The sequence below is a fragment of the Pezoporus flaviventris genome, unplaced genomic scaffold, assembly GCF_033815535.1.
Source record: "Pezoporus flaviventris isolate CSIRO_AGI_PZ_B2104156 unplaced genomic scaffold, CSIRO_AGI_Pfla_v1 ptg000002l, whole genome shotgun sequence".
Taxonomy (NCBI): Eukaryota; Metazoa; Chordata; class Aves; order Psittaciformes; family Psittacidae; genus Pezoporus; species Pezoporus flaviventris.
Window position 1 is genome coordinate 78,524,511 of NW_026892550.1, and position 23,717 is coordinate 78,548,227.

Genomic DNA, 23,717 nt, shown 5'->3' on the forward strand with positions numbered 1-23,717 from the left:
GATGGAGAATCTCTACTTCCAGTAAATATCACTTCATTTGGAAAAAAGTCCCATTCTTTTCCCTTCAGCTGCTTCAATCACTGCTAAGTGACTGACATGTCAGACAACACATTTGAGAACAACTCAGCATTTTGCTCAGTGTACTTTCTATCTAACATGTCTGTTAGCCATATCCCACTGAGCCTTGAGCTTCTGTTTTAAAGTATCAAGTGGAGAATGCAATCACTGTTGTGAAACGGTACGCAAGTAAACATCTTTTTATTCAGAGTAATAATCGTCGTCAAGCTTCAAGTGACGCAAATATGATGAGCACAAACCAACAAATACACAAAAGCAACTTTGAATATATGAGCTAAAGGCTTGCACTGAGGAAGTTTTAAGATGCACGAAAACTCAGGTGAGTGTTTTGCCTGCCTGATGATGAACTTCTCCCAGAACAATAAAGTCTGAACACGGCAAATATATCGAGTATTTGCAGCATAGGGCCAATGTTGCTGTTTGAGTGTCCTCTGCTGGACAGTACATGACATAGCAATAAAGGCACGACCATAGGTCGGGTGGATTTTGCTAAGAAAACATAGCTAAAAAATTCTGAATATTTCTTGTGTTTCATAGTCACTTAACTAAAAGAATTAGTTTTTAATAAAATGCTAAGACGCTGAGATTTTAAAAAAACAATTATTTCCTTTAAGGCAACCTATTTGCAGTTTTAAGTAGGCATAAAATTATCAGCTGAGCTAAGATAAAATGCTTCTTGGAAAAATACTGCTTTTGTCTATTTTGTGATGGAAAATTGTTGCAATGATTCATTTAGATAAGGTGGAAATATTTTGCTTAAAGGATTTGGTTTTACTGTGGATTCTGGTTGAATTTGATGAAATCAAAACGCTACTGTTAGCTGTGAGCTTGTCATTCCTGTGGCAGTCTACTGCATGGATCTGCATACAGGATCAACATCACATTTTGTGGGCTGTTCTGCCAGAAGTCATCATTGACCCCACTAAAAATTGCATACTGGATTTATTGGGGGTTTTTCTTTATCTGTTGAGAATTTGGTTCAGTTCATGTAACCTGGGCTGTCTGTCCTGATAACAGGTAAGTATGGCACCAGACATAAGGCACTTTCATATTTATATGTTAGTTTTTGTTGCTGTTGATCACAAGTTTGCTATTAGTTTTGCTTTATGAATGGTGCTAATATTTATTATTTATTTATTCATAATATGGTGAAAGTAGCTTCTAAAAGAACCTGTCCTGATTCATGTGCCACTGATCTAAGAGGCTTTCTAAATACATGATTCATTCTCTGCATCAGTAGAACCTGGCAAACGTTCTTTGATCTTGCAATTATCTTCCTTATTCACAGGAGCATCTTCCCTTCCTCCATTCTCTATAGGCCTGCAGTCCTTATTTTTGAAGTGTTTCTTTATCAATATATAAAAGAGGACTGCAATCAAGTAGGAAGGACCTCTTAATACTGCTGATAAACCAAGGTAGACATACCTGTGGGATAGAGATTAGAAGATAGTGTCAAACATTGAAGTTTTCAAAGACACTGAAGAAAATCACCATAAATGGCTTTTAAGGATCACATACATACCAAAAAAGCTTAGGGGAAAATATTAAAACTCATTATTTATAAATGGAACCACAAACTGAACATTTCTGCTTGCAAAAATTTATGTTAAAGGATTGATAATATTCTTTTTGCTTATGAAGACAGCTGCAAAGTAAAAAAAATTCATCATCTTCTATTTGTTTCTGAAGATTTTTTTTTATCACTTTAAGGCCTTGCAATTTTTAGGGCTGGAAATATGCTGAGAACACCAGAGTGGGCTATTGTATTTGAAAATAAAAAGCACATCAGAAGTGGCCCAGGTCTGTGTGAAACTGAGAAAAATCTCTGGAGTATTCCTTCTGGAGACCGATAGTGTTTGTGTTTAACCAACACCTTCAGCTGCTCAGCATGACTTTCTTTCATTTATTTTTCTCTTGAATGTGGCCAGCACACAAAGTTAACATTCTTGCAGTATGACCAAACTACCTGCAAGTAGGGTAGATCTGAGTCATTTTCTTCTTGATGGTAAATCTTACAATCTTTTTATCATACCAAATCTTTTAAATTGACTCAAAGGATATTAAAAATATGTAATTAATTCCATAAATCGGTCATTGATATTAAATGATTTTTGCACAACATAAAAACTGACTAAAAAACTAAGGTTTAGATTTGATCTTAAGATGTCTCAATTTCAGGAATTCTGGATTGACCTAAATCTGAGTCCAGAGTCACTATCTGACCAGAATTTTTGGTGAGTGGCTTCATACACTGCAGTATAACACAACAAAGCATGTCTATCTGTAGAAAGAAAATGCATGAGGTTTATTGTGCCCTAATTTGCCTTACCTGTATGCATTGGAGTCATAGAGTCGGCAAGCCCCTTGGTGACCACAGCTTGTGCTTCCCCATTTCAAGCATGTCTTGTCAATCAGTGCACCAAAATAAACTGGTGCTGGAATCCCAGCTGGAAGGAAACAAGCAAAAACGTCAAAAGATATCACAGGAAAAGACATCTTCTTAGGAATCAACTTTATATTACTTTCTTAGTGGTAAGTTACATGCTTCAATAATGGCAATATGTGGACTGGACTGTGGAGGGGGTTTTCTTTATCAGAATCACTGTAAGCTGGGACACCCTCTCTGTGCTGTGGGGATCATCAGTCCCCAGGAAATGTGTTCTGATGGGTTGGCTAGGTTTGTAGTCATGCACATTGGATTCTCAAGCATGTCTCTGATGAATCATTCCTTCTTCTATGCATAGCCTGAATTAACCACACTGGCTGATGGTCCTTTCTGTCTGAATGAGGGTAAAGCAACAGAAATCCTTAGTGCGGCTTGGCCAGATACGAGCTTATGCTTTTCTGCAAAACATGGCAGACAAGGGACAAAATCCTGGCCTTGCTGAAGTAAAGGCAAGTATTAACTTCAGGAAAAGGCTTTAGCATGTACAGGACTATGCTTCACACTAGCTTCATTCCTGCAGGAGCATCCTGTATTTTGATGTACAAAATAATTTATTATTTTATACTTTCAGCCTGTTTTGCCCTAGGGCTCCTGTGAGAACCTGAACTCAGTAATATATCTATAAAGACCTGTGTATTATAATCATCAGTGCTTTAGTCAGGGAACGATGGGACAAATGATCATTAACATCATTTATGGAAGTTCCTTCAAGAAGTAAGATGGGAGTGCATCAGATTTAATCTCCAAGTCACTGAAGAGAAATGCCAGCTTTTTTGAAACGCTGGCAGTGACTCTTCTCTTCCTTGCAACAGAAGGAGCATGGTGGTTCAATGTGCTGAAGCAAAAGCCTATGGAAAGGAGTCAGTGCTTAGAAAGACAAGATAATACTATAATTTTGCTTAGAAACTCTTCCCATTTTGGGACATCAAGCTCCCAAACTGCAACAGCATTTAATCAGCAGGTCAAAGGTTTTCAGAACTGTGTTAGATAGTTTCCCAGAAAACTCTTCACTGAATATTGGACCTTCAGGAAAAAATCCAGGATCTTCAGGAACACCCCAGGATCTAACAACTGTTTCAGGGATATATCTGTTTGATAAACAGTGGCTGCATTGGTGTCACTTAAAGCCATATGAAGAAGCACCTCAACCAAAATGATCTCTTACCTAGCATTCTCATAATGAGTGTGTACAGACCAACTGCAAGAGATTTCAGCTCTGGCTGAACACATCTGAAAGAAAGAGGGATAATTATGAAGTATTTGCCTATCTAGTATTAAGACATGCTTATTAAACTGCTGTTAATTAACCTGAAATTGATACTCTTAATGACAGAGAGCCAAACTTTTGGAAGGAGAGTGCTTGCTACAGCTGTTGAAAATACATTAAGTGGTATGAAAAAGGTGAATTAATCTGTTGTTTTCCATCACATAGCTCCTGGGAAGTCCATTCACTTAAGCATAACTGAAGAAGTGAAATTTTAAAGTCACAATCACAGTCTATCCTAGTCTAATTGAAATGGGCTCTCCAGTTGCCTTAACTCCCTGCATACATTTTCCTCACTTGATGGGATATACAATATTTCCCTAAGACACAGATGTTGCAAGTAGGTGCATTAGTGTGCCACGTTTCTACTCTTGAATGACATTTCTCTGTATACTGCCACATCTTGAACTACGCAAAGCTATCTGGCAATATGCCTTTCTGTTGGAACCATACTCCAAGCATCAGAAATGGTCATTCACTGATCTTGAATTCATTACATATCCAGCTTCTGCCACCTCCTTACAAATATTAAAATGGTCAACACTCCAAAAGGCATCTCACAGAGATGAGGAAGGGAGGGAGCTCACACTGTTTTCCATGCTCATTTAGGATAACACAATGCTCTTAGGCCTACCATTAAATTTGCCATTAATGCATTTTTTCTACTAAGAAAGCTTTCTCTTCAGATTACTGGAAAGTATGTACTGATTTGTACACATGGTTCCAAATCACATCCTGGTATGCCTGAACCTGTGTACCTTGACAGACAGAAGCACAGGAGCCTCAGAATGAGCCCATACGTGTCATGAATTTCCAGACATCTGATAAATACAATCTGTTAGGGCAACCTCACATCCAGAAATGCATTTTCAAACATTTTCAAAATCCATTCAGCCAGAATAACCAAGCAGACAAAGAGGATGTGTTCTGGAAAACCTGGGCATATGACAGGCATGAGAGAAACCATTTTGCAGTAGTTGGAAGCAATACACTAGAATCAACTTACAGATAGCAGCAAAGGCACGTTTGATGCTAACAAACGGCCACAAACAAATGGGAAATGACAAAGTGCATTAAAGAAAGCCTGTTATACTGCAAGAGAAGCTTTTTTCCTAAGGGAGAGTAACCTAAACATAGTTTTGATGCCCTTGTTGGAAAGCCTCTATCTTTGGTACGCCGTTAGTTTTACTTACCTAAACATAATCATGTATGCTGGGGTGCCTCCCAATGCATAACAAAAGCCACTTATGACTTGTATTACTGTATAGTAAATAAACTTCATTGAACAATCTTCACTTTTTGGACATTGCCCCAAGGTGGCAGAGTTATTTCCTGTCCATGAACTGCTGGCTTCAATACAGCTGCAGTTATGGAAGACCTGGAAGACACAAAGCACATTTGATAGGACAATACTCATGCAATGGGGAGTCTTGCCTTCAGACACAGGCAGAGTCTGAAGCATTCCTAAGCATCCCATTCCTGTCTTATTTGGCTTTCTTGGTGCAATGGGCAGCAGCTTCTCCTTTTATTTCCTGCAAACATTTGGAAGAGATGTTCTGTGCCTGCATGTTTTTGCCAGTGGACATAGTAACCCTTTTTGGAGGATGTTTGGCGTACCTGAAGCACTTCTGTGGCTGGCCTCAGATTTTGTGTCCCCAGAGGGCTGTCAAAGTGGAAAAGCGAGGCTCAAGGAGCTGTGCCTTTTGCTGCTAGGTGACACCATGCTAGGTGACACCACCTTTCTGTTGACTTGTGTCTGTGAAAAGGAACTGGATCACAGGTCCTTTTCTGCTAATGCTGACCCCCCAGACGTACCTCACAGCTGTAAGCAGTAGCTGTGGAGCCCTGAGATTAGCAGTAGGTGTACTGAGAGTTTAGGAGCAACAGCTTTTAGCTAAGGCTTCTGGGGCTTTAGGGTGTGCTGAGGTGAAGGGAACTGTAAGCCACAAACCTTAACCTCTACAGAGACAGACTTGTGTGGGAGTTACTGGTCTCACTGTCATGGATGCTGTTGAGTCCTTCTCCCTTGCCTTAAGATTTTAAGCAAATAGTGTCTTTTGGAGAAGATGACTGTAGACAGCAGAGAGAAACCAGCGTCAAAGAAAAATCTGTTGGAGAGAAAACTGTTTGGCTGCAAGAAACAGCTCCACACCATGTGTATTCTGTAGGGATCATTTGGCATCAGAAAACATGGGAATGATACAGTCCAATGAAGGCTTATATCCATGGCCTGGAGCTTGCTCTTTGGGACTCTGCACATTATCACTAGCAATCTGTGCTGAGCAGAAAGCATTCAGCCAGAACAATAAGCAGAATCCTGCCATCCCAGAGTCTCACATGGGGGAGACAAACTGCCTCCCCTCAAGTCATTCTTTGTACTTACAAAATAATGACCAGTATTGGGAAAGATACTGCACTATCTTAGTGTGCTTCAACTATTGACTTTAAACATGGCGCCCAAAGTCAGGTTTATAAAAGGCAAGACATGGACAACTTTCAGACAACATGTAACCACTTTCATCTGTTTGTTTCCCCCTCTTGTATTCAATCTACAAAAGATGAAAATCATTCTCTACAACAAGGAGGTAGCACTTTTTCTTTCATGTGCACTAACTCAGAGAAATCTCTCTTCGGCGCTGCTTGTAGCAAGAAATCATAAATACTTCACTGACTGGTCCCTAATAACTTAGCTTTTTCTTAAATACATTATAATACTAAATCCCTGATATTACACAGAAAATAAGCTAGTAGAAAACCTCAGAAATTGAAGAAGGGTCTTACTGTGTTCTTTCCTTGTCCCACCGAAGCCGTGCATCCAGCTAGACACGCTGAAACATATGTGATTCCATTGTCTCCACACACAGGATCCCACACATTGGAGGAGCATTTGCAGTCAGAGTTGCACTCAGAAAAGATATCATTTTCATGGTATGGAATGGGTTTTCTTGGAAGTTAAGTTTAGACAGGTGTAAGAGTGTAAGAAACTTTTAATTCAGTGCTGTCAGTGGATCTATCCAGTGTTGCTGTCCTGAAACCCACTTCATACGCCCAGGACACACATTTTCATAGTTAAGTCTCTACAGTATTGATTTGCTTGTTTGAGATTCCATCCTACTTGCACTGACATTAAAGTGATTACTAGATTATAAAGAATTTTAAAAGAAAGAAATAGAAACATTACTACTGATTTTACTTGATAGATGTAGACAGAAAAAAAAACGTAAAAGCTTTACAAGGCTTTGAGAGGTCAGCTAGACTATCACCTAATTGAGCACAGAGCTAGCAACAATTTACACAGTCTTATCAAGTACATCTTTACTTCCTGGTAAAACTGCAACAGTGATAGAAACTAGATTGCCTGGTCTCCATAGTAAAAACCTGTCTTAAAGCCCATGTCTTAAAGACCCATGTCTTAAAGCCCAGCCTCAGAGAATATGGAGAATGCAGCATTCCTTTTTACTTTCAGACATTTTTAGGGTATTGAGATCTGCAACAAAGAGGGATGTCTTCCCTCATCTTTTCCTTTCTGGGTTAATTAAGCTTATGTGCTTGTCATCTCTCTCACCTCAGCACTTAGTAAGCACATTCCGTGGTCCACCATTTGCATTCTTAGTGAAATGCTGCAGAGTACAGGACAAGCAGCAGCTAGTTCTCAGGTTCCAACAAATATAAACACCCTTGGCATCTTGCCTGTTCAGTTGCACATATTCAGCTGTGAACAAGTATGGCTTGATAAATTAACTATAGTGACAGATTATTGAAATGTGGGTAAGTCTTCAGGGAGACACAGACAGGTTCACACTAGCCATGAGATGATACTCTGAAAAGGCTGGATGTGAGGCAGTGACAACCCATATGCAAGAGTGTTGCTGGGCCCCTTGGACAGCTAGATCCCAGCATGCATCCCTTCTGCTGATATCTTCACTCTTTCCAAGACAAAATAACAGCCTGTAACTTTCAAACCCTGGTTCTCTCCTGAGAGGAGAGAACCTTTTCAGTGGGCATAAAAGCTTCATTTTGGTTTGCAGGAGGCTGAGAGTCTAGCAGGTTGCAGTCTTTCTGTCTGTGTAGTATATGCTACCAGTGCTCTCTGTCACATATGCTTCATCCTCTTACTGAATACGCTTTGCTAGCAAATTGCTTCTGGTGTAGAAATAATGCTGTGTCAAACATCACACACACTCAGCCAAAGACTCTACATTAGTAATGATGCACTTTTGCTGATGTATTTCTCACGAATCTTTAGCTAGTGCTGGCTGACAGTGCTGACCGATGAAACTATCACAACGACACGGGGTAGTGTTCACTTTCTCTTAAGGACTGCAAAAGTATGTTTCTCTTTTAGCCTTGATCTCATAGTACATTTTTTTAACTATCGCTGCCATGGAGAAAATCATACTCTTCTTCATTTTATACTCACCCTTGATAGGACACTGTCATTCCTGCTACCACATGGTTCTCACAGCCAACAAAAAAATGCAAGAGAGTGAGGAGATAGGCCACAAATGACATGGAAAATGCAAACTTGGTTGCTCCAATGATGCCCATTTTGTACTTTTTCATTAAAAGCCCCCCCAGGAAAATTCCAAGACCTATAGGAGGTAAGGACGTCAATCCTGTAAGAGATTATAGAAAGGGAATATTAAAATAAAAAAGTCACAGTGGACTTAAGAGCTAAAGTCTGTCCTCACACTGATGGCCCTGGCAGCTTTATGTTCTATTATGATGACTTTAGGTGGCTTTGTGCTCAGCCTAATCCCATATGCTATTTTTGAAGCGCCTAACCCTTAAACCCCACTACCATTGGAAGGCACTTGTCAGACATTGCAGAAATTAGAACTCCCATAGCACATTCATTGCACATTTGGGGTCCTGTTGCTACAATGTAAATAGTAATGTAATGTAACAGAATATGACATGATGTGATATATAATATGACATGACATGACATGGCATAATTTAATATAATATCATAGAGTATCATATATAATATAATAATTTATTCTGGTCCTATAAGCACCAAAACATTAGTTTGAATGCTGCTTTTATATAATTCAAGTTCAGGAGAGTGCCATTTACATCAGCCTGTTCTGCAAGGAATTCAGTCCCAGAAAAAGCATGCCAGAATTTATTCCCATGCACTGCTTATAGCATAAGCAGTCATTGCACAATGTAACTCACCTATTAGAAAGTTAGATTTAGCTGTAGATTGTCCATACTGCTGTTCCATGTACTTTGGTTTGTAAGTCAAGAAACCAATAAAGCTATTAATTTGTAACAGTGAGCAACACATAAATGTAAAGTACATTCGATTACTCAAGACTTTTTTCAGGGAGGTATAGAAATCTGAAAGAAAGGGATATATGAGTTGGCTTTGGAAGATGCATGGCATAATTAGTGGTGAGTAGTCTACAAAACTTAAGATAAAATCCTTCTTTCAGCTGTCCAAGTGTAAATCACATTGATCTTCATTTGCATATGAGTATCTGAAAGCAAAATTGGGTTCTTGAAGACCACCAGAGGTCAAGATAAAGGAAGAGTCCTAAAAGAAGACAGAATTATGGGTTAAAACATGGGTGCTCTAGTAAGCTCTGCGTATGAAGATTACAGGGCTCCACTTCTTTCAGCTTCCATAGATATTATCACAGGTTCAAGGCTAAATAAGAGCTGCCTTTGTGGAGATACCCGGTGTCTTCCACTGGGATCTGAACAAAGATGGGAGAATTTGACCAATGATGCAAAGCTATCTCTCCCCACCTCCTTTTCACCCCTTTCTTAACCTGAGAACAGGTACATTTTCCTTATGCAGTAATGTGCTTCAATGTCTCCATGAGCTGTATGATGATCAGATGAATAATTTGGTTTTCAGTACTCCAAAAGGAGCCTTCTAATATTTTTTTTAGGTCCTGATACAGAAACAATTTTTCCACTCTTCAAATTTCTTCTACCACAAAATTTTAGAGAGAGGTGCTTCTCAGGCTATGATACATTGCAAATGATGCATGCAGAGCCTCACAGACTTGAACAAGCTTTTGGACTTCTAAAAACCTTTAGCAGACCCCTTCTTTCCTGGGGACAGCTAACTGGTTCAGACTGAAGTGCAAGGGAGGAAAATGTTTTTCAGAACTGTTACATTGCACTGTACATTGTGCTTTTGCCTTTTCACATTTATACAGCATGTGAAACACTTGCCTTTCAGTATTACTGACCACTTCCTTGGCTTAGTTTTTGCAGCAGTAAGTTTCTTCTCTGTAGACCCAATGTTTTCCAAGAGACCATATGAAGTTTGGTCATTGTTGACTTTTGTTTTTTTCAGGCTCTTTGGCAGGAAGCAGAATGGAATAGCAGCTAGGAAACTGATTACTCCACCTATTAAAAAACCAAGCCACCATGCACCCACCCAGCGGGAGTCCTGTGGGGTGATAGTGATGCTCCCTAGAATTCAAGGAAACAGATGCAAGTTACCTAAATGAATAAGTTGAACCTTACCACCCTTTATCTGCTAAAATAGCTACATTTTACAATATCTGACTTTAAGCGGTAACCAAAATAATATAATGAGAGACTGTTCAAGAAGTGAAGACATCAGGAATCGGACTTTAAAGGTGTTGTTTCATCTGCCTTTCTACGTCCTATGCTGACTGCCATTTTGTGGCATACGTGGTGCCACAGAGGTCTTTATCCAACACATAAGAAACCAAAAAGGTGTGGCAGACAAGCTGCACCCCTAAAAGGTCCTTTTAGGGCTGATTGATATATTTCTATGGAGACTACCCTCTGCTAACCTGAATTATGTAGGTTGCTATTAAGCATAGGGGCATCAGGGACATTAGCCAGGACTTTAAACTTTGTATTGCAAGGAAGATGAGAATTTAATTTTTATGACTGTTACATGCTGGCCAACAGGGATTTCTCTTCTTCCTCTGGCCTTTTGCAGATGTGAATATATGCATGCACTTTCTTTTCATTTGAATAAGGAAGGCCTGGCTGGCATATCGCAAACATTACATGAATTATAAATAATGTAAAATGCTCAGCTGAAAGGCCAGGTAATTCACCAAAACTGTAAGACTGCCATGCTAGGAGAGCTCTTTCACTAAGACCCAAGTTCAGTGAAACATTTCGGTACTGTGATAGTTCTTGGTTCTAACTTTTAAAGTTAAGTATGCATTTTAATCCTTTAATCCTAAAACACAATTCTAAAACGTGTTCCCTGTCGAATTCTGCCTTTACCCTAAAAGATTCCAGTAAATTAATAAAATGATAATAAAGTATATAACAAAATTAATGAAACAAAATTAATAAAACAAATATAAATTAAATATAAATTATATTACTATAATTAATTATCATAATAAAAACCTATGCAACTGTGTAGAAGAACCTGTTATGAACAAGTATTAGCTTGTTTTAACTTTTGCTTTTTTTTGCTTTGCTTACCTAAATCCACAAATCCAATATCCACATACAGTCTTGCACATAAAGATCCCAACAGGAAACCAAACATTGGACCCAGCATGCCTATTGTGTGCAAACTTGCTGAAAATATAATGAAGGAGATGCTAGTACATTTTAACAGCTGAAAATTTTCTTCTGCAGAGGATGATAGACCTCTTTCTTACACCACAAGTCTCACATTACTTTATGTTGAGATTACCTACATACACAGGAACATTCTCTTCTTTAGCAAAGTCATCAAGATAAGAGATGCCCAGTGGTGTTATTGGTGTCTCACCAATTCCACGTAACATGTTTCCCAGTAAGATATATATCCACATATATGATGATGGTTCCTTCTCACAGCCTGCAGATGAGAGTTTACATCTTTGTAATAGAATAGTCGAATGGGAAACAGTGACAAACCACAGGAAATTCAGCACATGAAATGATTATAGTTTTATATTTAATGTATTAACAACATTTTCCTCATGGAAGATTAATGAAAGGCCATCAACCTCATCATACTCTTTAATAATCTTTTAATAACACTTTCCTCCACCACCATTTAATTTTGTTTCTACAAGTACAAAAAAAGTATTACTCATCTGAAAAAATGCTTGTGTAAAAAATGGCAGATTGATATTGCTATGAATACATTACCTGGCATATAACATTTATCTTTAACGTGAGAAGTTTGTGTTTCTGGGACACAGCTTGGCTCTTATTTTACCTATGTCCCATGGAAATCAGTACATACAAGAGCTGTATTTCATATTGTAATCAAGATTATAGAAACTTTCATTTATTTACAGTTAACTCCATGCAGTTTCATGTCCTGTCATGCTATCTCTTCCATGTCCCAAACTCCGTGTAATTCAAACATAGTCTCAGCATCCGCTTCAGTGTTAGTTTGATTTTATTGTAATTTGGAAGTGTGAACGTAAGAAATTGAGGATGGGATCCTTGTAATTTATGTTTGATGGATGTTTCTTCTTCAAATGTGGTACACAAAGTGCATAAAATATTGGTAATATTCCCAAACAGGTACTGACTGATGTTAGAAGTTTGACTGAGCATCTTGCATGTGGCAATGACTTACTCCATTTGCAGCCACAGAACTATCTCTTGTATTTGTACTTACACTTACAGTTCCTTACCTGACCTGGAGACTTGCAAGAAGGTTTCGTTCACATCTTGGTGTAGGGAACAGGGATTTATGCTTGAAGTTAAGTTTGCTGAAGAGCCTGTATGTGATGTCTCGTACTTATAACTGAAAACACACAATAGTAGGTTTAGAAGCAGTGTCCATTAGGGAAATACTAGTGTAATAGGACAGGAACCACTTGACTGATATTTCCATTAAGAGAAATGTATCTTTGTTTAAATAACAACACAAAGTGCTTTGGAAGGAGCAAAAAAGGTTATTTAAGCTTATTTTGGAAAACCAAAACACTAAAACGAAGAACATCTGTCTAGAAGATGCATCTGTCTAGAAGATGCAGCATTTTAAGCTGGAAAATTCAAAAGGGCTGTTGTAACTAATTCAGATAGGATTGAAATTTGGTACAAAAATTTAGGGTCAGGTCCAGGTGAGCTCCTTATGCTGACCCCAAGTCGATGAGGAAGAGAAGAATCAGTCTCCCTATTTAGTTTAGATGTGTATTTTGAGGTAGTGGGGAGGAAGAGTGAGGAAAAGTCATCTTCAGGCAGTACCTGTTTGCCTGATAATTTGCACTGTCTTTAGGGAGAGCTATTGTATAGTAGCGAGTGGATAAAGTTGGTAGCTAAAGGACACTTTTTGGCTGTATTTACAAGGAACAATACTGTGAGAAGGCAGCTGAGCAGCTCAGGTGATGGAAGCTGTTCAGCAGCATGATCCTTTTTCCAGATAGGAGCCCTGCTGAGGTGCAAAGTACAATTAGCTTAAGCAGAACAACATGGTAAAGCACACATTCTGCTTCTATGAACTGCGTTGACTCCATTAGATCTGGCAGGCTTATTTTTCATCCTGAAACAAAGAGCATTCACCAGAAGAGACAGTGCAGAACAGTTTCCTCCTAAACATTCTGGCCCAGGTTCATGAGAAATTGTATGGAAAGTAGAAGTCTGATGCTAGTACAAGATCTACTGTCATAACAAAAAGCATTCCTTAGTTTTCTTTTTACACTAGTATATCTCAAATTGTTCTAATATATTTAAGAGAGCAACAGAAATGTGTCTTACTCTACATGCTATCACTGTATTAGAGCTGCGGCTGGAAACATTATTGCGTATAAGCAACAAGCTGTAAGTCTCTGAGCCTGGAGAAAATGAATAAAAATTAGTTTAACCAGCCATGGAAAATGAGTTTAACCAGCCATGTGCATTGGGAACAGGAAAAACCCTGGTACCAGCTCTACCAACTCAGATTCATCTGCAGGTTCTGTGCAAAGCTGGGAGGCTGCTTTGTGTGAGGAGCAGCTATTTGCCGCAGGAGGGCAAAATGTGTCACCTTACACAACAAGGCCCTGGTTTCTTCTTTCAAGGACTGGGATTTCTTCTAGTGAGCATCTTTGTGGGCTGGTTTCATCACTAAGTAAGCTCTGACTCCCTGATTTTACATGAGTTACCTGTTGCTATAAATAAAGTCATATTTCACATAGAAATGTCACTCAATAGGAAGTTACTGGCTCAGAGCTTTGAGATCCTGTTCAGAACAGTACAGACTTATTCTGGAAATCATATACATGGATTCTATATTCCTCATAATTTTATGTGGTTCATAACGGTTTGTCTTTCCTGCCTACATGATCCTGACATCCTTATTAGCAGCACATGATGCCACATTCTTAGGTTGACAACGATTTTCCCAACAGGTGTTCTTACAGTTTGCCATTCGGGAAGAGTATATAATTCATTAAAGAAATAGCACCAGTGCAGTAGTATGTTTGATGATTTTTGAAGAAAATGTTTTCTTTGAAACTTGAATTTTCATAAGATTATCATATCTGTTTCTTCTTGAAAAAATAAATTCTAATGATTTTGGAAAATAATTTCCTTCTTTGCATCTTTTTCTCAACAAGTCTGGCTGAAAACTAAAGCATTATGACTTTCTTATTTTTTCGAGGAGTTGAACTTTTTCTGCAAAGAAGCCATATTTTGCCAACCAGATAAAATGAGCAGTGATACTTGTGAGAAGAGTGATTCGTTGCACATTGAGGTGAGCTGCTATAGGCCTTTGGAAATCCATACACCAAGTTTCATTCAAAAACCAGAAAGCAGTATCCAATTCCAATGTTAGGTTACCCAAATTAATCTTGATTAATACTTACTATTCCATGAAGAAATGAGGCATTGCTGTCAAAAAACTTCCCACAGCCATAGTAAAGCATCCAACAGCTATTACTTTGGGCCTATGAAGTTTAGCTCCAAAGTAGCTTACAAATGCAATCACCAGCAAGTTACCTGGAAGGTAATGAAACAAAATCAGTGCTAGGTGCTGTGCTCTGTATTTGTCTCAGTAGATCTCTGCATGTTATGAAATATCAATTACCCATCTCAAAGCTCCCGTCAATGAAACCAACAGTAGATGACGTCAGGCCAAACCTTCGTTCAATCTGAGTGATGGAACTCTTCATAATTGTACCAGACAACGTTTTACTCAAGTAGCTGAATGATAAAGCAGCGAGAAATACCTGAGGAAAGATTAAGACAGAAAATGGGAGGTAGAGGCAGGAAAATTGGTCACAGGGGGATCAAATATGTTTAAAACTGTGTGGAGTAATCATTATAATGGTATATGTTTGTTACTCAAATTGCAGTGACAATATTGTGTGGATTAATTTTCACATATCCTAATGCTATGAAGCACTAGAGTGGTCTCTCAGCACTGTTTGCTCCTGGCTTTCCCTGCTGAAAAGGGCTGGTGCAAGGTGCTGCGCTGAGAGCAGCTGCTTCTTTTAGGGTTCAGGTTTGCAATCTTAATAGACAGAAAGCCTGATCTTCTCTGCATTGCTGGCCAGAGGTATTCAAAAGCAGAAATCCTACAGCCTGTGAAACTTAAATTTGGCAAAGAACTCACTGGGGACTAGTCACGTTAGTGATATCCTGTAGTTACTTTAATCAAAAAGCTGAAGGCAGCCAAAATGGTGAGATTTCTACATGCTGCAGAAGTATAAAATTTGCCAGAAATTAAATACCTAATCAAGATAGATTTACTAATACTAGTACAACCTAAAACTAATCTTAGCCCAATTTTCCTCTGCTTGGGCGCCATTTCACTTATTTTAGGCCAGTTTGTAACTTGTTCTATCTCAAACATATAGATAGCCATGGCATCAAAATAAAGGCTTTATGCAAGTTTCTATGATATCACAGTGTGTGGAAGCTCGAACAGACTTGTTGAGTTTATCTCTCTTTCAGATGATGTATTTTGAAATGTTTGGATCATGGCTATGTTGCCTGTATATCATATACCTCATAAGGGAAAACTTAATATTCTTTATGATTTTTTAGGTGCTCCCACTAAAACACATTTTGGCTTTTACAAATAAAGATGAATTTGATAGCAAGTTAAACTAAGTTTGTTTAAATATTATCCAACTATTTCAACAGAGTCTTAAAAAACAAATAGACTTATTGTTCAGTGGGTAAAAGTTCCAATACAACAAAATGTTGGGTATGTAAACAAAAGTAAATATAGATTTTGACTTTGTGATGCTATCTACTTTAAGAAATGAAGCCAATACTGGAAGAAAAAGCTTGAAAATAGGTATATTTTCTCTCTTTTTATCAGGAATAAAGAGAAAAATCTCACAAGTGCAGGTTTTGTCCTGACATGTTTAATATTTCCTGAGCTCAACTGGCAAGAAGTTTGTAAGAACCACCTTTCTTGTCTTATTTCAGCAGTGCTCTCAGTGGTTTTGGCTGAAATCACAAACTGATTGTGTTTCACAAACTTGAAAACACAAACAAAAGTGACTTGGGTATTTTGAGTTCAAAAATGCAATCCCTAGGTAAAACACAGAACATTTGATAGACTATAAGGGAAAATAACAGTTCGTCTTTTATTACCTCCAATGTATTGTGCATGTTAAGCTGTCATTGCTATAAAGTTAGACATAGATCCACAGCCTTGCCACGTTACCCACATATATGTTGGCAAGTTAGCAGCGAGTCTCCCAGGGAAATAAGACCCTACTTTTTGCAAGTGTGTATGGGTGGCAGATATGAATCAGATAAAATTAAAATTTAATAATCCTTGCCTGATACTTAAGCCAAAATATTTTGGCATATTTTGGAAGCTTGCAATTGCCTATTTTTTTCCATTAATCTTCTGTTTTATAGGCTTTTTTATAGAGAGAAATGTGTCCCTTATTGCAACTCCACTGAGTTTATGGAACTTAACCTGAGAGGAAGCTGGCTGAAGAAGTAGTCAAAACATAAACCCAAACTCATGGCTGTCAAAAGAAATCTTACTGTTGTAGTATTTTCAGCTCAGCCAGAAGCAATACATACTACAGCTTTAACGTGAAAGCAAAATTCTTATTAATTTACTTTCTTTGTTCAGTGAATTCTTCTTGTGTGCTCCTGAAAGCTTGTGTGTTTGTGGGAATCAGTGGACTGTCTGGCCTACAGCTCTGGATTAGGTAAAAGCCCTGGAATACAATTCACTTCACCCTATTTTGTCCCTGCAAGAATGGGTGGTGTTAGCGACCTCCAGACAACAGTGTATCATAGTCACTTATTTTAGGCTGCTTCAACTGGAGTTTGCTACTTTTCTCTAATGATCAAAAAGGGCATCCACCTGTGAGCAACTTGCAAGTAATACGGTAGATCAGGAATTTTTATTTTCTTTAGGACAAAGATGAGATTCAACCACCCCTGTACTTCAGTGTGTATCCAGTTTCAGAAAATGTAGGGTGAACACGAATGAAGTTATCTGGCATGTCGTATCTTGAACAACATTTCCTAACATATAACAGCATGATCATATTGATAAGGCACCAAACCTTCAAGCCAGTGCAACAGGAAGTCTTCTTTCTGACTGGTAGATTTCTGTTTGTTTCATTAGCCAAAAGCTGGGCAGGTTCGGCTTCCTGATTTGAGTCACTGACATTGCTGGATTCGGTTTCCGCTGTCATGGTTGATTTCTTTACTGAGTGATCTGAACCCAAAAGAAAACAGTAATAAATACAAAAGCGCATATGCCAAAATAGAGTTGCTTAAGGAGCTTTCTGATGAAACAGTAGTTATAGGAAAATGCTGAGATGTTGAAACTGAATATTTTCATTGGAAATTATTTGGAACTTGGGTGTTTCAAAGTGTATATTAATTTAAATTCCAAAGTATCTTGTTTTGACATATTTCAAGTGAAATGATTCTTTACTCTGACCACTGCTCCATTCTGCTCCCACCCCCTTTCTTTTCCTGTCCAAAATGACTTCTAATGCTAAAAATACAGGTTCCACAAAAGAGCAAGAGACAAAGTCTCTCTCCAAAAACAAACTACAAGGGTCAACAAAGCATCAGTGCTGAAGCACAGAGAGTGCTAGGGAGGCTCTGAATTTGCAGGCCAAGCAGCTTAGGACTCAGTCATCATATTGGTAAGATCTCTGTAGTAGCACCATGCCATCTGACTTATTCTTTCACACTGGTCTGTTAGAAACAATTCTTAATGACAAAAGAATTCATTATTTTAGCTAAATGACCTCCTATAAGGATATTATCTGATTTTTAGTCCTTGTGATAGTATACAGGGTATCCTTAATCCCCTGTTTTCAGAGTGCTGTTTATATCCTCTGATGCATGAAATCATCTGCAACTCAGCAGTTCAGCAAAACTGCTCCAGCTCCCCAGGGAAGAGCACGCCCTGTAGCTGTAGATGAAAAATCTTACCCCCTGCTTTAATATAACATTTTTTTTTTTTATTGTTGAAAGCCCTGCCTCATAATTAAGTTGAATTTGGGTTTATTACAACAAATAGTGCAATACTTTTTTATTTTCTTCTTTTTATCTTTTTTTTTAACTGTATTCCTGAGGGATGGGTAAGCAATTACAAAGAATTCTTCAGTGAAAATCTGAAAGGGAATTCTATGTATCTATTTGCAAAGTTTATTTAAAGAATGAAAAGACTTGCCCGTTTGTGCAACTCCAACTAGAAACAGATTTCTGAAAGAAGATCCAGAGCCCCTCGGAAAAAATGGGTCACATGAAACAAACCTTCTTCAGATCTGCAGATCTTGATACACAGGGGAGATAGGAGTATTGAAACTAATGTCCCCAAGTCAGAACTCAGAAATCATAGTTCACAGGAACTGGTTTATTTCACTTTTCACAGTAGTCTCCTCATTGGAGAAAAGGGTGAAAAAAAGAAAGGGGAGGGGGGTGGTGTGCGGGGAAACACCACACAAAGGTAGGTTTTCCATGCTTGAATGGAGCTGAAAAAAGTTGGATGAACTTTTCCAATGCTGGAAAAAGTCCATCTGCAATTGCAAATTGCTCTGCTACAGTACATACAGCAGAGTAACACTTGTCAGACCATCTAAAGGGTAAGGATTTTTCTTCATTCAGATAGAAAAGGGTTAATACATAGCGATGTTTAAGACAAAACCACAAACAGATATTTAAACAACGTAGGATTTTGGGGGGCTTAAGCTGATGAGCATGTCCTTAGGTACTACTGCTGGCGTGAACAACTAATTTCCTTTCCCACTGTTCGTATCTGCTCCCCAGACACTTGACTCATGTGAGTATCACTGCTTCTGTGGCTGTCCTGTAAGTCTATGCCAGATCACACATTTGGACAAAAAACAGGCTTTTCCTTCCCTTTGGCTCCTTAGACAGGTGATAGGAACAAGAAGCAGGGGAAAAGATTTCCTCAAAATTGCACAATTACCAACAGAAATGCATGCTAATTGAGGTGCTCAGGAAAAGTTAGTATTCAAATACTTTTGGGCATCTGGTCCTCTGAAATTCATCTTTCTCTGTGTAATTTGAAAAGATTAGCTTCTCCCTCTTGTCATGAGACATTAATGGCTACAATAAGAAGTTGGGGTAGCACACTGTTGCAGGTCACGGGACTAAAGAAGTAGCTCTTTTGAGAGTTTGAGAGTACAACATGACTTAAAATCTCAGTACATGGTGATTAAGAGTGAAGGCAGAGAAATATAAAGATAGAAATAAGGGGCAAAACAGAGAAAAGAGAAAAGAAGTCAGTTATCCATACTCTGAAATAGTAAATGTTTCAGAGAAAGACTGTGAAGGCACGAAAAAGGGCAGTAAGACTGAAAATAGCGAGCAGTAAGTACAAAGAGCAGGTTAAGCAGTTAGAAGCAAAGAGTGAAAAATACATTAATAGGCAGAGGTTAGGTTAACATGGAATATAGAAAAAAAAGAAAAAGAATAAAAATAAAATTAAATTCAACTTTGTAGGGCAAAAGCTGCTTGATGCAAACAGAAAAGTGTTAATCCAGCCAGAAGGTGGAAGCTAGTTTATTTAGCAATGTCAGCTCTCAGTTCCTCCAGTGATCTAAGGGAAGGACTCTCAGGCAAGAAGAGGGGTGACTAGTTCCTGTCTTATTGTTGCTTTGCAAAGATGCTGCTGGAGATGGTGCTGCTTTTGCAGGGGAAGGCTACAACAGGAGGTAGGAAGCAAAAAGATGATGCAACTGTGCTGGAGAAATTTTAGAGCAAGCTGTGTGCAAAGATCAATAGTTGGAGCTGCTGGCAGCATCTCGTCCCATCCTCAGTTGACCCCGACCTACATGGAAATCTGCTGGAGATAGAAGAGGTCAGGGCTGGGGAAATGCCATGCCATAGGAAGATTAGAAAAAAAGGTAAACAGGATCGATTCGCAATTATGTCAACATATATTAGCTCTTGAGCCTGACAGTTGCAAGTATTAATAAAGTTGCTATTTTAGATTTATTTCACTAGCTTTATTCCAATGTTTTTTAAACCAAGGATCTGATTGCAAGCAAAGGAAAATAGTGAAGCTTTCTGCACCAGTGTGTCCTTTCACTAACATGATTTCTATAAACTATTACACTTTGCCTTCACAAGCCATTCGGTTGCAGCAATGACCTGAGGTAGTTGCATTTGCAGAAAGATGAGATCAGTCAAGTAACATATTGGCACTGTTTAGTTATTCAGTCAACCTAAACCAAAATCACCCTGATCTCCTTCCTGAGGGAAGAAAACAATCCTCTCCCCAAAACCAATCATACAGATATAAAAAATACACCAAAAATCCCTAAGCTATCCTATGAGAATGAAAGTTAACATTCTTCCATTTTGTTTTTGCATCATACCCAGGGAACATTTGAAAAACTCATTTGATCTTGTGCTCAGTAGAGTCTCTTCTGAGAAACACTTTGGGTGGGCAAAGATCAAGGTTCTTTACTATAATCAGTGTAGATCATTTTCGTTGGTGGGAGCCAAGATCTTTCACAACATCATGGGAAGCATATGGCACCTTGCAAGATTGCTCCAGAACACAGCAGTCAGCCTTGCAAAGGACAGCCTCCGGCTTCTTTAGTGCTTCAGAATATATGATTGTTTAGGGGCCATGGCCTCACTCTTGCCTGTTAGATCTATTTCTTAGTGAACATTAAAAAAATTCAAGCTTGGTTTTCTACCCCCTAATTATATGCAAATTAAAATGAATAAGAGCACCACTTTAAACACATTAGTATGAATCACAGGTAATTGGTTTACAAAGATGAAGATGACAGTTAGCTAAAGGTTTTTTAGATTCTTATAAAAAAAAAAAAACAATACAATGATGCTTGAGTAATTTTCAGAATCCAGCAAAGACACTGCAAGTCTTTGGGCTGTTTCTCATCACAGTTGTACTCTCACTCTCAAGCAGTTCATCTCAAGATGGTACTACCATCCCGTAGACTAAAAACTCACAAATCAAAAGCCACATTTCATCCAGCACTTTATGGAACTGTGCTGATTTACAGTACTTTACTGCAGCGCTAATCTAATTGTCTTATTGATTTTTAAATACACTAAGGAATAATAAGACTTTTTAAGTTAACCTAATATAAAAAATGAATACCACATTGATATGCAGGCCTCAGTGGTGTTTGCTTGCTCAAGAAATATGATGCTTACATTCATAGAAATGCAAGATGCCATCATTAAATCATTAACATCTACAACAGGAATGTTACTGGTCACAGGAAATGCAACTAGTACTACACAAATAATGTTCATTAGCTGCAAACACTAAACGGCAACATTTTAAGTGTAAGACAAACAAAAAGTATACTAAAGAGGTTCCTACCTAGGTTCTGTATCCACAGCAATGGCAGTTATACTACCACACAAATGCTCAAAAGTCAGAGAATTCTCTTCTTAAGCAAAGCTGTGCTGGTATTTGGTAGAAGAATCATTAACTTCTAACACAAACTATGGCTTAGGCAGTTTTAATCTTGTCTCCTCCCAGTTCTGCCCTCTGATAAAGGTCCCAAAATACATGTTTATCCACAGTAGTAAAAAATTAATTAGGTAGAAAATGTGCAAGTGTGTTCCTTTTTTACACTGTTGTGAAACACATTTTTCCTGTGTTAGTCAAGCTTATAATAATTCATACCTTCCTGGCATTTAAAAATGGGATGTTCCAACTTTAGAAGTGCACATGGTTATGGATAGCTAAAATGAATTTTGGTATGAAGTTTTATTTTCATAGTTTACTGCTAAAGTCCATTCAGCTAAGATCTGCTAGATCCAGCTAAAGACTTGCAGGAAGAGAAAATAAATATAATGCTTTAGGTATATTGAACAAACAATCATGCTTAGAAGACTGTTCAGATTTGTAGTTCAGTGCTATTATAGCATGGGCAAACCCAATGTAAAAGTATATTGGGGCTATGTGTACTTCGGAGCATCCCTTTACCTACTCACAGGTCTAGTTCAGGGAAACCTGAGTGGGTTTCCTGAGAAGTATTTTATTTGGTTGTGCTTTTGTTGTGCACTATGCCTGATTCCAGAAAGTAATTACATTAAAAAGAGAAACAATTTTTAAAGCATGTGAAGTATGATAGCTCTCTGCTTGGATGTCATACCAAAAAGTTCCATTCCTTGCAGTCTGGGGGCCATTCCCTGCCATGGTTGCCACCAATTACAGCCTATTTAATAATGCTGACTTTTGAATAATCTTAATTGAATTTTGCCTTCAATACTGTTATCAGCAATACCTTGCACTTCTCATGGCTTTTCCAGCTTTCAGCAAGACAGTTCCCTTTAGCTGCCTAGAACAAGAGACATCATCAAGAAAATGGTAGTCTCTCCAAAGCTATATGTCAGGGCAATTCAGCTGCAAGTATTAGTAAAATTATAAAATAAGAATGCAGAAGGAATCCAGATCATGAATCCAGATCATAAATCCAGTCTGCAAACTCAAAAGCACCTTTTGTGAAAAGGCCAAGCCCTGCCTTGAGAGCAGTAAGAATTTAATTCCCTCCCACTCCATCCACTTCTAAGGCTGCTGCAAAGGACTGGTCTTCTGATATATAGGAGCATTCTTTCAATTTCCAGTCATGACCAAATTATATTCTAGTTTTAAACTGATAGGGTTCTTTGGCTTTAGAAGCTATTCCTTTCAATCTGGTACTGAGGACTCAACCTTGATCACAGATGAAGAGAGCACAGTTTCTCAACTTGTTTTACTAAGTAAATAAAGTAATCATGCTTAATAATTTCTTGAAATATAGTCTCTTTTGATTCTGCAGCACATCTTGGAACCCTTAGTGATAGTGCTTTCTGTCTGGATCCATATTTCATAAATGCACATGGATAAAAATGTATACAATATTGCAGGTGTAATCTTACTTGTATCGCATTTTGATATGTTAACTATTCCTTATCTCTAACCTTGCCACATATGTTCTAAGATTACGTATGACATTTTCGTCTTTTTTAAGAGTTTTTCGTAGTTACCTAAAATCAACAGGTACATTCAGGGTCTTCTCAAGATTTTCAGCTAAGGCAATCCTCCCCTGGAACAGAAACTCCTGTTATTGGCCATCAGCCGTGCAACTTTCTATTTAACATTGTATTCCACTCCTATTTTGCCATTCTCAGGTTCATTCTTTTTTCCCCTTCTACGATATCCAGACTCTTCTCTGTATAACCGTTCCAGCTAACTTTGTGCCTTTACTATTATTTCAAAAGCTGTAATGCTGCACATAATATATTTAGAAATCTAGTAATAGTTATGAAAACTAAAGAGACAGACTGGTGCCTGGCTGAAAAACCTAAAATAGATGGGTCTTAACTGCTGGCTTCATCAGAGTTTGAGATGCCTTCCAGGAGAAAGTAATCTTAGAGAAAATCTTAGAGAAAGTCTTAGATTTACAGCATAATTTCAGGCTGGAAGGAACCTCTGGAGGTCATCTGGTCCAGTCCTCTGTGCTAAAAGCAGAACTAACTAGAAGTTTGTTGGTCTCACTCAGTTCTCATCAAGTTGAATTCTGGATGGACGTCACAGAGGTCAGAGTT

At 38.2% G+C, this 23,717-nt stretch overlaps 1 protein-coding gene across 2 annotated transcripts; it reads right to left on the reverse strand.

Annotated features, from left to right (window-relative positions):
• Nucleotides 1-222: 222 nt before the first annotated feature.
• Nucleotides 223-23,717, reverse strand: LOC133264599 (solute carrier organic anion transporter family member 1C1-like). Of its 2 annotated transcripts, none has more exons than XM_061444441.1 (15): nt 23,575-23,717; nt 17,219-17,373; nt 14,761-14,902; nt 14,540-14,672; nt 12,386-12,498; nt 11,446-11,592; nt 11,229-11,327; nt 9,981-10,223; nt 8,970-9,134; nt 8,209-8,404; nt 6,570-6,732; nt 4,982-5,166; nt 3,690-3,754; nt 2,408-2,525; nt 223-1,503 (listed from the first exon to the last, which is right to left on the reverse strand). In XM_061444441.1, the coding sequence occupies exons 2-15, from the start codon at nt 17,348-17,350 to the stop codon at nt 1,287-1,289; spliced, it is 2,118 nt and encodes a 705-aa protein (XP_061300425.1). In that variant the 5' UTR covers nt 17,351-17,373; nt 23,575-23,717; the 3' UTR covers nt 223-1,286. The 2 variants fall into 2 exon arrangements, with proteins under 2 accessions (XP_061300425.1, XP_061300416.1); XM_061444432.1 differs by lacking the exon at nt 23,575-23,717 and adding an exon at nt 21,502-21,628.